This window comes from Coregonus lavaretus, assembly GCF_964263955.1.
Source record: "Coregonus lavaretus genome assembly, contig: HAP1_SCAFFOLD_6299, whole genome shotgun sequence".
NCBI lineage: Eukaryota > Metazoa > Chordata > Actinopteri > Salmoniformes > Salmonidae > Coregonus > Coregonus lavaretus.
In genome coordinates, this window is record NW_028159844.1 from 20039 (window position 1) to 33710 (window position 13672).

Here is a 13672-nt window from a genome sequence, read left to right on the forward strand (position 1 = left end):
TGCATACACACACACCTAAATCTTCAACACACTTTTGCCCATTAGTTCTGACTGCGGACAGGCAGAGCTGAGGGACCTACTACACACTCCCTCACCACACGTCCCAGCCAACCACAACGCCCAATTAGGAAAACAAATAGCAACAGCAGCATTACCACACTTTTCCAAATCCACTCTGGTGGGATACGAAAGGCTCTCGGAAGCCAAGCTCAACACGGAGCCGTGAACTCACAAACCACAGTGTGTGGGACAGAGGGAGAGAAGGAGGGAAGGAGGGAGGGAATCAAAACAAACAGACAATACTTGAAGGTTTCAAAGCCTTTATTAGGTTTTAGAGAAAATGTTACAGTTTATACATAAACAACTAAATGTCACTTCAAGGTGGAAAATCTGATTGATATATTAATACAAACCAGTGAGGTAAAAAATTGATGAGAAAGAGAGAGCAATAAACCATAAGGTGGTGATCTATGAGGCTAAACATGGTAGGATCCTTCTGGAAGGTCAAAACTACACCTCCCATATTGTTCTCAACCGAGGGGCCGACTCCATGACACGTCATAATACCAACATGGCTGTGATGAAAACGAGTAAGAAAAAAAGAGATGAACACTATTAGTCTCATAGATGTCTCCTCAGCAAACTATATCCTCAAAAGATCAGTTAAATGCAATACGAATCAACATCATCTCTGTTGACCAGCGTATACAGATGCATTTACAGCTGTTAGACTAGCAAGATAAAGTCTATGAAAATAATAATAAGACAGCCTGTCCAGCCTGTTTTGGTCTCCCAGGTGAGTGTGCTTACAGACTGACTACATGTCCATCAGGGTTGGGCTCAATTCAAATTGAAGGCAGTCAATTCAGGAAGTGATTTGAAATTTAAAACACTTTTGAAATAAATAGCTTCTACTTTTCAGTTTATTGAAAAGTCATTGAAAATAAATGCCTTTTTAAAATTATTGAATTGTACATTTTAGTTTACTTCCTTAATTGACTTCCTTCAATTCAAATTGAGCCCACCCTGATGTTCACGATGATAGACACATAGGGTGGAGAGTGAGGGTAGGGAACATTGTATTTCAAATAACAGAGCCATTGCACATGGGTGTGGTGGTGGGGTCGAGACAGAACACAAACACACGATCAGATGGGGGTTGTAGCTTGTTTTGGATATGAACTCTTCAGTGACTGAGGACTGACAGAGGGACGGATGGACAGATTAGCAGACCATGTTTACTGAACCCAAGCCAACCAGAGCCAACAAGGCCAAACAGAGCCAACCAGGACACAAAGGGGAGGGGTGTGTGTGTGGATAACCTTAGCCGTTCCTTCTCTTTTACCGGTACCCAGGGCCAGGCTGGGCGTAGCCCGAGCCGAAGGGGGGCCGGTTGCGGGCATAGGGGTTGGATGCCCCAGGAGGGGGGGTAACATTGCTACCGGGGGGAGGAGTGTAGCTGGGACGGGGTTGGTACACCTGGCCAGGCTGGGAGGTGGGGGGTAGGCTGTAGTTAGCAGGCTGGTTGGCCTGGGAGGTGTAGTTTTGGGGAGGGAAGGCCCCTGGGGGGTACTGTTGTTGGCCTCCCTGGAAGCCGGGGGCTGGGGCCTGGCCAGGGGCAGGGGCAGGGGCCTGGGAGGTGGGGGCAGAGTAGTTCTGGAATTGCTGCTGTTGTTGAGGCTGAGGGGCGCCAGGCTGGGGGGTGCATCCTGCTGAGAGTGAGTGAGAGAGTGAGTGAGAGTTGGGGGGAGAAGTACAGTACAACTTTTAATTCCAATCCATTTCACATTCATAGCATCATTCCTGTGAAGCTCTGGGCCATTGTTATAAGATCAGCCTGTCCTGTCCTTCTTGGACCTTTTCTGAGGTAAAGTGTCATCACTGTCTTACCAGGGTACTGCATGCCGTACTGCTGCTGCGGTGCTGGCTGCTGTGGAGGATATCCACCTGGGGACTGGTACTGCTGGTACATCTGACCTGGAGGATAGATAGATAGAGAGAGAGAGATGGAGGACATCAGTATGACTGCTGGGGAAGACACACACACACACACCTGTGTGTCTGGATGGAATCAGACAGGATCGTCTTAATGCAAACAGCCCCAAGCACTAAAATAGAACAGGTTCCTCAAAGCCCTGCACCCAGACACTGTCTATGGTACATTGGAGTCAGCTGTACAGCTCCAAGCTAAACACTTTCACTCGCTCACTCTCTCTCACACACACAAACACTTTTGCTTGGATAGACGTGTGTGTTGGGTCAGAGCGGGTGCAGTCTGTCTAAACAGGTCCATCTGTCAGTAGACAAGACACTTCCCTCCCAACTTTTATTAGCCATGACCTCACTGGTCTACATGTCTAACTGTGTGTGTGTGTGTGTGTGTGTGTGTGTGTCACGAGTCCATGTCACAATTAAAAGTCTAGACTGGAAAGTCTCTCAATACCGTGGACTGAGGAGTGTGGTTAAGAGTGTCTGAAAATAAAAGCAAACTATACGTTTCAAAACACAACGACACATACACATGCACGTACCTACGTAAGTACGCACACACACAATGTGGACTGAACTGCTGAGCTTCAAGGGCCTCTTAAAACACTGACCGACAAACTTTTGCCACAGGCAATGAATATTCCATTCTTTTACTTTTAGATTTGTGTGTTTTGTTGTGTGTGGTTAGATATTACTGCACTGTTGGAGCTAGGAACACAAGCATTTCACTAAACCCGCAATAACATCTGCTAAACATGTGTATGAATAAGATTTGATTGTTGCTTCTGTGTAGGTTAAAGCTGATTAACATGAGGTTGCCTGACAGACTTTTATCTTTGCATGTTAGTTGGCCAACTAAAGTTTTCCCAGTGAGTCTCAGCATGTTCAGCAAACATGTAAAGAATTGCCCAACCAGTGTATTCCCTTTACAAGGCCCGTATCGCACTCCCAAAGCCCCTGGCATTTAAAGTAGGGCGACTACGTATTAAAAATACAAACACAAAATGTATAATGAGGGAAGGCTGGTAAGGTTCACTGGTTTTTCATGTGCCAGTTAAAGCAGAGCGTTGATTTTCCACTCTGAGAGAGGGCCCGTTACAGAGCCCTGTGGAACTCCTTTGTGAGGGAATTGGGCTTAGACATAGTTCTAACAAGTTCTGCAGGGACATTTGTGCTAGGCTATCACTAGGCTGATTAAACAGTCATTGAAGTGATAGTTCACTCCAAAATCACACACACACACATTTTATTTATTTATTTTTATTTAACTAGGCAAGTCAGTTAAGAACTAATTCTTATTTACAATGACGGCCTACACCGGCCAAACCCGGACGACGCTGAGCCAATGGTGCGCCGCCCTATGGGCCTCCCAATCACGGCCGGTTGTGATACAGCCTGGAATCGAACCAGGGGGTCTGTAGTGACGCCTCAAGCACTGAGATGCAGTGCCTCAGACCGCTGCGCCACTCGGGAGCCCAGTGGCTGAAAGATGAATAGAAAATGAACACACCCAGGTCCAAACAGCTGGGGCACAAAGGTGCCAGAATAAAACTGACCCAAAAAACAGGAAAATAAAACCAGGGTCTGAGCTGCAGTGGACTGGTGGACTAATGAAGACCTCTTCTACTACAGACAGACAGGGTTGTGAAAAGCCAATACAATGAAAGCAGATATATTGCTCTATAGGACTGCATCTATGAATCATATCAACAACAACAATCAGTTACAACAACAGGACAGGTTAATGATGTGAGCACCATGGTGCTCCAGTGAAAATCACAAAGTGTGAGTGTGTGCTTGCGAGCATGTGTGTTGGCTTTCTCTCCTTCTTGGTTTCCTGTCTGCTCTCCATCGTGTGTTATGTAATGTGATGGAGGGATGGATGGGGTTGCCGTCAGGCCTCATTGGCCATAAGAATTCATCTCTGATCTCCGCTCAGTAAATGTAAGTCCCAGAGGACAGAGAAATCACTGTGGCTCTATGGAAAGAGACCGGATGCCTGCACATCCCTTCAGCTGAACACAAAACAGAGCTGGAAAAAGTATTCTCTGGAATGCTATTGCTTCACTGTATTTCTCTATACTTTTAGGGATGTTTTCAGAAAGGAAAGAAGATAATATGGGTAGTATTACATTTACGTTAGTCATTTAGCAGATGCTCTTATCAGTTAGTGCATTCACCTTACAATAGCTAAGTGGGACAACCACATATCACAGTCATAGTGAGTACATTCTCCTCAAAGTAGCTATCAGCAAAGTCAGAGCTAGTTAGGGGGGAAAAAAGTGAAGTGCGAGGAGGTTGGGGAGAGGGGTGCTGTGGGAGTGTTTAAGATACTCTTTGAAGAGGTAGAGTTTCAAATCAAATCAAATTGTATTTGTCACATGCACCGAATACAACAGCTGTAGACCTTACAGTGAAATGCTTACTTACAAGCCCTTAACCAACAATGCAGTTTTAAGAAAGAATACCCCCCAAAAAATAATCTAAATAGGAGTAACAAATAATTAAAGAGCAGCAGTAAAAAACAGTAGCGAGGCTATATACAGGGGGTACCGGTACCGAGTCAATGTGCAGGGCACCGGTTAGTCCAGGTAATGTAGGTAGAGTTATTAAAGTGACTATGCATAGATAATAATAAGAGAGTAGCAGCAGCGTAAAAAAGGGGGGGGGGGGGGGGGGCAATGCAAATTGTCTGGGTAGCCATTTTATTAGATGTTCAGGAGTCTTATGGCTTGTGGTCCTCTGTAGCTCAGCTGGTAGAGCACGGCGCTTGTAACGCCAAGGTAGTGGGTTCGATCCCCGGGACCACCCATACACAAAAAAAAAATATGCATGCATGACTAAGTCGCTTTGGATAAAAGCGTCTGCTAAATGGCATATTATTATTATTAAAAGCTGTTTAGAAGCCTCTTGGACCTAGACTTGGCGCTCCGGTACCGCTTGCCTTGCGGTAGTAGAGAGAACAGTCTATGACTAGGGTGGCTGGATTCTTTGACAATTTTTAGGGCCTTCCTCTGACACCGCCTGGTATAGAGGTCCTAAATGGCAGGAAGCTTGGCCCCAGTGATGTACTGGGCCATACGCACTACCATCTGAAGTGCCTTGCGGTCGGAGGCTGAGCAGTTGCCATACCAGGTGGTGATGCAACCAGTCAGGATGCTCTCGATGGTGCAGCTGTAGAACCTTTTGAGGATCTGAGGACCCATGCCAAATCTTTTCAGTCTCCTGAGGGGGGAATATGTTTTGTCGTGCCCTCTTCACGACTGTCTTGGTGTGCTTTTTTATTTTTTATTTTTTTATTTCACCTTTATTTAACCAGGTAAGCCAGTTGAGAACAAGTTCTCATTTACAACTGCGACCTGGCCAAGATAAAGCAAAGCAGTGCGATAAAAACAACAACACAGAGTTACATATGGGGTAAACAAAACATAAAGTCAAAAATACAACAGAAAATATATATACAGTGTGTACGAATGTAGTAAATTATGGAGGTAAGGCAATAAATAGGCCATAGTGCAAAATAGTTACAATTTCGTATTAACACTGGAATGATAGATGTGTAAAAGATGATGTGCAAATAGAGATACTAGGGTGCAAATTAGCAAAATAAATAACAATATGGGGATGAGGTAGTTGGGTGGGCTAATTACAGATGGGCTGTGTACAGGTGCAGTGATCGGTAAGCTGCTCTGACAACTGATGCTTAAAGTTAGTGAGGGAGATAAGTCTCCAGCTTCAGAGATTTTTGCAGTTCGTTCCAGTCATTGGCAGCAGAGAACTGGAAGGAATGGCAGCCAAAGGAGGTGTTGGCTTTGGGGATGACCAGTGAGATATACCTGCTGGAGCGCAGACTACGGGTGGGTGTTGCTATGGTGACCAGTGAGCTAAGATAAGGCAGGGATTTGCCTAGCAGTGATTTATAGATGACCTGGAGCCAGTGGGTTTGGCGACGAATATGTAGTTGCTTGGACCATGTTAGTTTGTTAGTGATGTGGACACCAAGGAACTTGAAGCTCTCAACCTGCTCCACTACTGCTCCGTCGATGAGAATGGGGGCGTGCTCGGTCCTCTTCTTTTTCCTGTTGTCCACAATCATCTCCTTTGTCTTGATCACGTTGAGGGAGAGGTTGTTGTCCTGGCACCACACGGCCAGGTCTCTGACCTCTTACCTATAGGCTGTCTCGTCGTTGTCGGTGATCAGGCCTAACATTGTTGTGTCAGCTGATGCACTCATGAATTCCAGAACATATTCCAGTCTGTGCTAGCAAAACAGTCCTGTAGCTTAGCATCTGCTTCATCTGACCACTTTTTTATTGACTGAGTCACTGGTGCTTCCTGCTTTAGTTTTTGCTTGTAAGCAGGAATCAGGAGGATAGAATTATGGTCAGATTTGCCAAATGGAGGACAAGGGAGAGCTTTGTACGCATCTCTGTGTGTGGAGTAAAGGTGGTCTAGAGTTTTTTTTCCCTCTGGTTGCACAATTAACATGCTGGTATAAATGAGGTAAAACATATTTAAGTTTCCCTGCATTAAAGTCCCCGGCCACTAGGAGCGCCGCTTCTTGATGAGCGTTTTCCTGTTTGCTTATGGCCGTATACAGTTCATTGAGTGCGGTCTTAGTGCCAGCATCGGTTTGTGGTGGTAAATAGACAGTTACGAAGAATATACATGAAAACTCTCTTGGTAGATAGTGTGGTCTACAGCGTATCATGAGATACCCTAACTCAGGCGAGCAAAACCTCGAGACTTCCTTAGATATCGTGCACCAGCTGTTGTTTACAAATATACATAGACCGCAACCCCTTGTCTTACCAGAGGCTGCTGTTCTATCCTGCCGATACAGTGTATAACCCGCCAGCTGTATTCATACTATTCATGTCTTCGTTCAGCCACGACTCGGTGAAACACAAGATATTACCGTTTTCAATGTCCCGTTGGTAGGATATACGTGCTTGTAGTTCGTCCACTTTATTATCAAGCGATTGTAAATTGGCCAATAGTATCGATGGCAAAGGCAGATTAGCCACTCGTCGCCGGCTCCTTACCAAGCACCCCGATATCTCCTTTTCTTTCTACTGCGAATGACGGGGATGAGGGCCCTGTCGGGTGTCTGGAGCAAATCCCTCTCGTCCGACTCATTAAAGAAAAATTATTAGTCCAGTTCAAGGTGTGTAATCGCTGTTCTGATGTCCAGAAGCTCTTTTCGGTCATAAGAGACGGTAGCAGCAACAAAATAAGTTACAAACAATGCGAAAAAAACACACAAAATAGCACGGTTGGTTAAGAGTCCATAAAACAGGGCAGCTTCTGCTCAGCCCATGGGAGAACTTAGGAGTTTCAAATGGTTTGGAAGATGGGCAGGAACTCTGCTGTCCTAGCTTCAGGGGGAAGCTGGTTCCACCATTGGGGTGCCAGGACAGAGAAGAGCTTGGACTGGGCTGAGCGGGAGCTGCCCTCCCATAGGGGTGGGAGGGCCAAGAGGTGGCAGAACAGAGTGCTCAGGTTGGGGTGTAGGGTTTTAGCAGAGCCTGTAGGTAGGCAGTTCCTCTCGCTGCTCCGTAGGCATGTACCATGGTCTTGTGTGGATGAAAGCTTTAACTGGAAGCCAGTGGAGTGTGCGGAGGAGCGGGGTGACATGGGAGAACTTGGGAAGGTTGAACACCAGGCGGGTTGCACCGTTCTGGATAAGTTGCAGGGGTTTGATGGCACAAGCGGGGAGCCCAGCCAACAGCGAGTTGTAGTAGTCCAGATGGGAGATGACAAGCGCCTGGATTAGGACCTGCACCACTTCCTGTGTGAGGTAGGGTCGTACTCTACGGATGTTGTAGAGCATGAACCTGCAGGAGCGAGTCACTGCTTTGATGTTTGCAGAGAACGACAGGGTGTTGTCCAGGGTCACGGCAAGGTTCTTTGCACTCTGGAAGGGGGACACTGTGGAGTTGTCAACCGTGATGGAGAGGTATTCCTATTTTTTATTTAATTCTTACTCTATATACAAACTTATACATACGAACAACAACTTACAGATGCACACAAACAATGACTACATCTCTGCCAGACCAGCATGCTCACACCCCCATCCCTAGTGCCTGCATTATTGTTTGCCACTTGGCCTTAAATTGCATAGATTTGTTTTTCTTGGTCGCCCATGCTATTTCAATAATAAATCATTAGATTTTTTCCATTGTGTTAATGATGGCGGATTGACTGATTTCCTCTTTTTTCCCCCAAGATGAGTGATGAGAAGAGAATCGTCCAGCCCATTGGGTATCTCGCTACACCCCCATATGCCATGCCTTGAAATACGCAGACAGACGGATTAAAAGTACGTTTACATTGTAATACATCTGACAGGCAACTCTCTAGCTGGAGAGGAATTCCATCTGATAAAGCATCAAAAGATACCGTCTGTGCAGTGGTGCTAGAACTCTGTTTCTCTCTCACACACAGAACACTCCTACCTCTAAGATTGATAATCGTCTGATATACACAGTGTACAAAACAAAAAGAAGTCCTCTCTGTGCATATTGTGAAGGCACTACACCTTAATGAACGTGTTCATTCCCAACATGTTGGCAGGAGTGCACTGTTCCTGGTCAACGATAATCAGTCTTCAACTGAGACAGTCTCTCTCTCTCTCAGAGCGTTGTGATAGGGGAAAACGTCTCCCTGCAGTGGCCGTCTGGCCACCAGCTGCAGCCCAGAGCCTCTCTCTTCCCTGGAAGTCTGGGAGATAGAGCGGAACGGATGGAGGGATGAGCAGAGGGAGGAAAAGACGAGAGGATGATGAACTCATGAGGACGTCCAGAAGACGACCAGCCAACCGCACGGTCAGCGATGTCACACTGAACCTAGTAACAGCCAGTGACCGTTATTTAACCGCACAGTCATTTATGGACAAACTAAAACGATTAACCAGCACAAAGTGCAAGGGTCTGGAATATAAAGGGTACCACTGAGTTGAATAAGTAAGATGTAAGGAAGAATGCCTGTGTAACGTTAGACTCTTAGGGGTGTCTTGGCTCTGTTAAACTCAACCCAAACCTCTTGGAGAAGCCTGAACCCTGACCGAGCCAAAACCACAGAGCTGGTCTGGGGAACACGGTCAAACCAACACCATGTGGAACCGCACTCTCTTTGTTCCAGGTGTGGTTTGGAGGCCCTGGTATGGTTCCTCTGTGGTCAAGCCACAGCTCAACGAGCATACTGTGTGTGTGTGTGTGTGTGTGTACCAGCTGTGGTTTGGATCCTGTGGTGTGGTTTTGTCTGCGAGCTGGTTATGGGTCTCTCTGGGTGAAAACAGAGACGTCTCCAGGGATGGAGGAGGCTACGGAGAGCCAAAAGCCGTGCCTGCCAATGACAAAACATCACATCTAAAATAACGAGGTAGCTCAATAACAAGACTGACTCACAACATGTTCCTCTGTCCCCTCCCTTCCTGTGTCGGTCTGTGTCTCGTATACTGAGATGCCAAACCCTAGAGCACACCTCGTTATCTGGTAAGAGAGTTACTTTGTCAGCAGTGCACATCTCTGTTGACTCCAGAACACCACCATTATGGGATTACCCAGTAGGTCGTAGAGGAGGCTCTGTGTTGATTCCAGAACACCACCATTATGGGAATAACCAGTAGGTCCTAGAGGAAAATCTCAGGGAAGTACCGGTCCGGTTGGGAACGCAAGATTAACACAGAAAACCATTTCCCCCTAAACAGGACCGCAGAGTGGCTCGCAGCTAGAGGGGGATGACGCCTTGTTCTTTTATTTCTCCACCTCTGTCTGATCAGATCCCTCGTTCATTTATCTCTGATGACATTCCCTTTTAGAACTATAGAGTGTTCATGGTGGAGTGGAGACAGCAGAGGGGACAATACGTTAAGAGTTAGATGGATGCCATGACGATGAATACACTGTTGATACAGTTGATTAAGTTAGATCTGTGAACAGGATCTCTGTGTCTGTGGTAAGAACATGGAAATTCACATTCAATCTACAGTCTTACGTTGCTGTTATGTTACAGATACATCAGCACGTAGATATGCAGAGAGTAAAAAATACTGTACTGGAATCAGGACTGGGGAACTGGCCAATCCAAGTGCAATAATTAGCCATCCATGACTAAAATGGAGGCATTAACCTCTACGGGATCGGTGTCCCGTATACGGGACGGTTGAGCTAACGTGCGTTAATGTGATTAGCATGACTGTTGTAAGTAACAGCAAACTTTCCAGGACATAGACATGTCTTATATGGGCAGAAAGCTTAAATTCTTGTTAATCTAACTGCACTGTCCAATTTACAGTAGCTATTACAGTGAAAAAATACCATGCTATTGTTTGAGGAGAGCGCACAACAACATAAAACTTATCACGGCAACTGGTTTGATACATTCACCTCTGAAGGTAAATAATGTACGTACATTCAGTAATCTTGCTCTGATTTGTCATCCTGAGGGTCCCAGAGATAAAATGTAGCATAGTTTTGTTTGATAAAATCCATTTTTATATTCAAATGTAGGAACTGGGTTCTACAGTTGGAACCCCTGCTGTCTCTGGCTCCACACCCACCCCGCCCGGACATCTAGATGTGTGGAAGTTAGTGTATAAGCTAACGATCTACATGACATTCCTGGGAGTGTGTAAACTTACATTTTGTATTACCATATCATTTTTGTATGTTCTTTATAGTTATGTACTAGAAAATGTATCAATTGACCAATTTGGCACATTTGGGCAGACTTGATTCAAAATAGTCCAGCATTGCAATGCTTCAATGGATCAATCTGAAACTTTGCTCACACACTGCTTCCATCTAGCGGCCGAAAATCTAAATTGTGCCTAAACTACAATATTATATTGTGGCCTTTCTCTTGAATTTCAAAGATGATAAAAAAAAAAAATTGGAAACGCATGTTTTTTTGTTTGTATTATCTTTTACCAGATCTAATGTGTTATATTCTCCTACATTAATATCACATTTACATAAACTTCAAAGTGTTTCCTTTCAAATGGTATCAAGAATATGCATTTCCTTGCTTCAGGTCCTGAGCTACAGGCAGTTAGATTTGGGTATGTCATTTTAGGCTGAAATTGAAAAAAGGGTCCGATCCTTAAGAGGTTAATAAATATCCTTTTAAGATGGCAGTTGTGATTTCCATTAGATTTAATTTCCAACAGCATGACACAAACGATTAAGTAGGACAACCTATTCCTCACGTTTGTGGTTGTGGACAAGTCTGAGCAGTGAAAATCATCTGGATGAAACCATCGTGACACTGACTCACTCATCAAGTTCTAAATGTCTGTAGAGGACAAGGTGGAAATAAGAGCAGAAAAACAACATGCCATTTGCAGGGCAGTGGACTGGGACATCGGTCTGAGGTAGGGACTGTGACAACACTACTGGAACAGAAGGGCCCAAAGCTGCCACGCCAGAGAAGTGTACCACAACACATGAACTGAATGGAGGCTGCCCTTAAGCACAGGCCTAAGATCAGTTTAAAGCACAAACTGACCTCGGGTAACCGTCTTGGGGTAAACTCGCTCTACCGTCTTGACAAGACAACACACTCACAGTTTTTTTGGGATCTCAGTGAACCTCAGATATTTGGAGGTGTTAAACCCCCCAATGGCTACACTGGCCCACCCTGAATACACACCTAACTTTTCATGGTTATGTGATGCGTGTTTCCAGGGTCATTAACAGCCATTATAAACCATTCAGACACCACAGGTGCTGCTGTTTCGTACTGGACACTTCTTCAGGCCACACATTTTCCTACATATATTCACTCATGCAGAGATATGGTCTTGTGCTAATGGTAATTGTTACTGTGTGTGTGTTCCTAACCGTCCATGGCTGCTGGGGGTCCCTGCTGCATCCCTGCGTAGGGGGTCTGTGGCTGGGGGTGCACTCCGGGCTGGGGGGCGGCAGACGAGGATGAGGCAATGCTGTCTGGAGTATCTGACCGCTCCTCAGCCGAAACACCCGGGGGGGCTAGAGAGAGAGAGACAGAGTGAGAGAGAAAGAGAGAGAGAGACGGAGAGAGAAAGAGAGAGAGAGAGAGACACAGAGAGAGAGACACAGCGAGAGAGAGGGGGGACAGAGAGGAACAGAGAGAGAGGGAGAGAGAAAAAGAAAGAGAGAGAGAGACAGACAGACAGACACAGAGAGAGAGAGAGAGAGAGAGAGAGAGAGAGAGAGAGAGAGAGAGAGAGAGAGAGAGAGAGAGAGAGAGAGAGAGGGACAGAGAGAGAGAGAGGGACAGAGAGAGAGAGAGGGAGAGAGAGAGAGGGACAGAGAGACACACAGAGAGAGAGAGACAGAGACAGAGACAGAGACAGAGACAGAGACAGAGAGAGAGAGAGAGAGAGAGAGAGAGAGAGAGACAGAGACAGAGACAGAGACAGAGAGAGAGAGAGACAGAGAGAGAGAGAGGGACAGAGAGAGCGAGACAGACATACAGACAGAGACATGGAGAGAAAGAGAATGAGAGAGAGAGTGAGAGGGACAGAGAGAGAGACAGAGACAGAGAGAGAGGGACAGAGAGAGACAGAGGGAGAGAGAGGAGAGAGACAGACATACAGACAGAGACATGGAGAGAAGAAGAATGAGAGAGAGAGTGAGAGGGACAGAGAGAGAGAGGGAGAGAGAGAGAGAGGGACAGAGAGAGAGAGAGGGAGAGAGAGAGAGAGAGAGGGACAGAGAGAGAGAGAGCGGCACACAGAGAGAGAGAGAGACACACAGAGAGAGAGAGAGACACAGAGAGAGAGAGACACAAGAGAGAGAGAGAGAGAGAGAGAGACACAAGAGAGAGACAGAGGGACAGAGAGAGAGAGATGGACAGAGAGTGTGAGAGAGAGGGACACAGAGAGAGAGAGACACAGAGAGGAGAAGGACAGAGACAGAGAGAGAGAGAAGGACAGAGAGAGAGAGAGACAGAGAGAGATTGAGACAGAGAGAGCGAGACAGAGAGAGAGAGACACACAGAGAGACACACAGAGAGAGAGAGAAAGAGAATGAGAGAGAGAGAGACAGACACACACACACAGAGAGAGAGAGAGAGAGAGAGAGAGAGAGAGAGAGAGAGAGAGAGAGAGAGAGAGAGAGAGAGAGAGAGAGAGAGAGGGACAGAGAGAGAGAGAGGGACAGAGAGAGAGGAGGGAGAGAGAGAGAGGGACAGAGAGACACACAGAGAGAGAGAGACAGAGACAGAGACAGAGACGAGAGAGAGAGAGAGAGAGAGAGACAGAGACAGAGACAGAGACAGAGACAGAGAGAGAGAGAGACAGAGACAGAGAGAGAGGGACAGAGAGAGAGAGAGGGACAGAGAGAGCGAGACAGAGAGAGAGAGACACACAGAGAGACGAGAGAGAGAGACACAGAGAGAGACACACACAGAGAGAGAGAGAGAGACACAGAGAGAGAGAAAGAGAATGAGAGAGAGAGAGACATACACAGAGAGAGAGAGAGCGACACACAGAGAGAGAGAGAGAGAGAGAGAGAGAGAGAGAGAGAGAGAGGGGGACAGAGATAGAGAGAAGAGAAGAAGAGGAGACAGACATACAGACACAGACAGAGAGAGACACACACAGAGAGAGAGAGAGTGAGACAGAGAGGAGCGAGACAGAGAGAGAGAGAGACACACAGAGAGACACACAGAGAGAGAGAGAATGAGAGAGAGC

General features: G+C 46.3%; 1 protein-coding gene across 2 annotated transcripts; it reads right to left on the reverse strand.

Moving 5' to 3' along the window:
* Nucleotides 1-303: 303 nt before the first annotated feature.
* On the reverse strand, nt 304-12043 carry LOC311122394 (protein TFG-like). Of its 2 annotated transcripts, none has more exons than XM_084196760.1 (3): nt 11838-12043; nt 1891-1977; nt 304-1709 (listed from the first exon to the last, which is right to left on the reverse strand). In XM_084196760.1, exons 1-3 carry the CDS (start codon nt 11866-11868, stop codon nt 1342-1344), a joined length of 486 nt encoding a protein of 161 aa, XP_084052886.1. In that variant the 5' UTR covers nt 11869-12043; the 3' UTR covers nt 304-1341. The 2 variants fall into 2 exon arrangements, with proteins under 2 accessions (XP_084052886.1, XP_084052885.1); XM_084196759.1 differs by having other exon boundaries at nt 304-1712.
* Between the last annotated feature and the right edge of the window lie 1629 nt (nt 12044-13672).

Bases quoted from the DNA above. Each gene is read 5' to 3' on its own strand.
- LOC311122394 (XM_084196759.1), bottom strand. From the start codon at position 11,868: ATGCAGCAGGGACCCCCAGCAGCCATGGACG. The intron at 1,978-11,837 runs GTTAGGAACACA...TCTATCCTCCAG, and splicing joins ACCCCCAGCAGCCATGGACG to GTCAGATGTACCAGCAGTAC. The intron at 1,713-1,890 runs GTAAGACAGTGA...ACTCACTCTCAG, and splicing joins GTACGGCATGCAGTACCCTG to CAGGATGCACCCCCCAGCCT.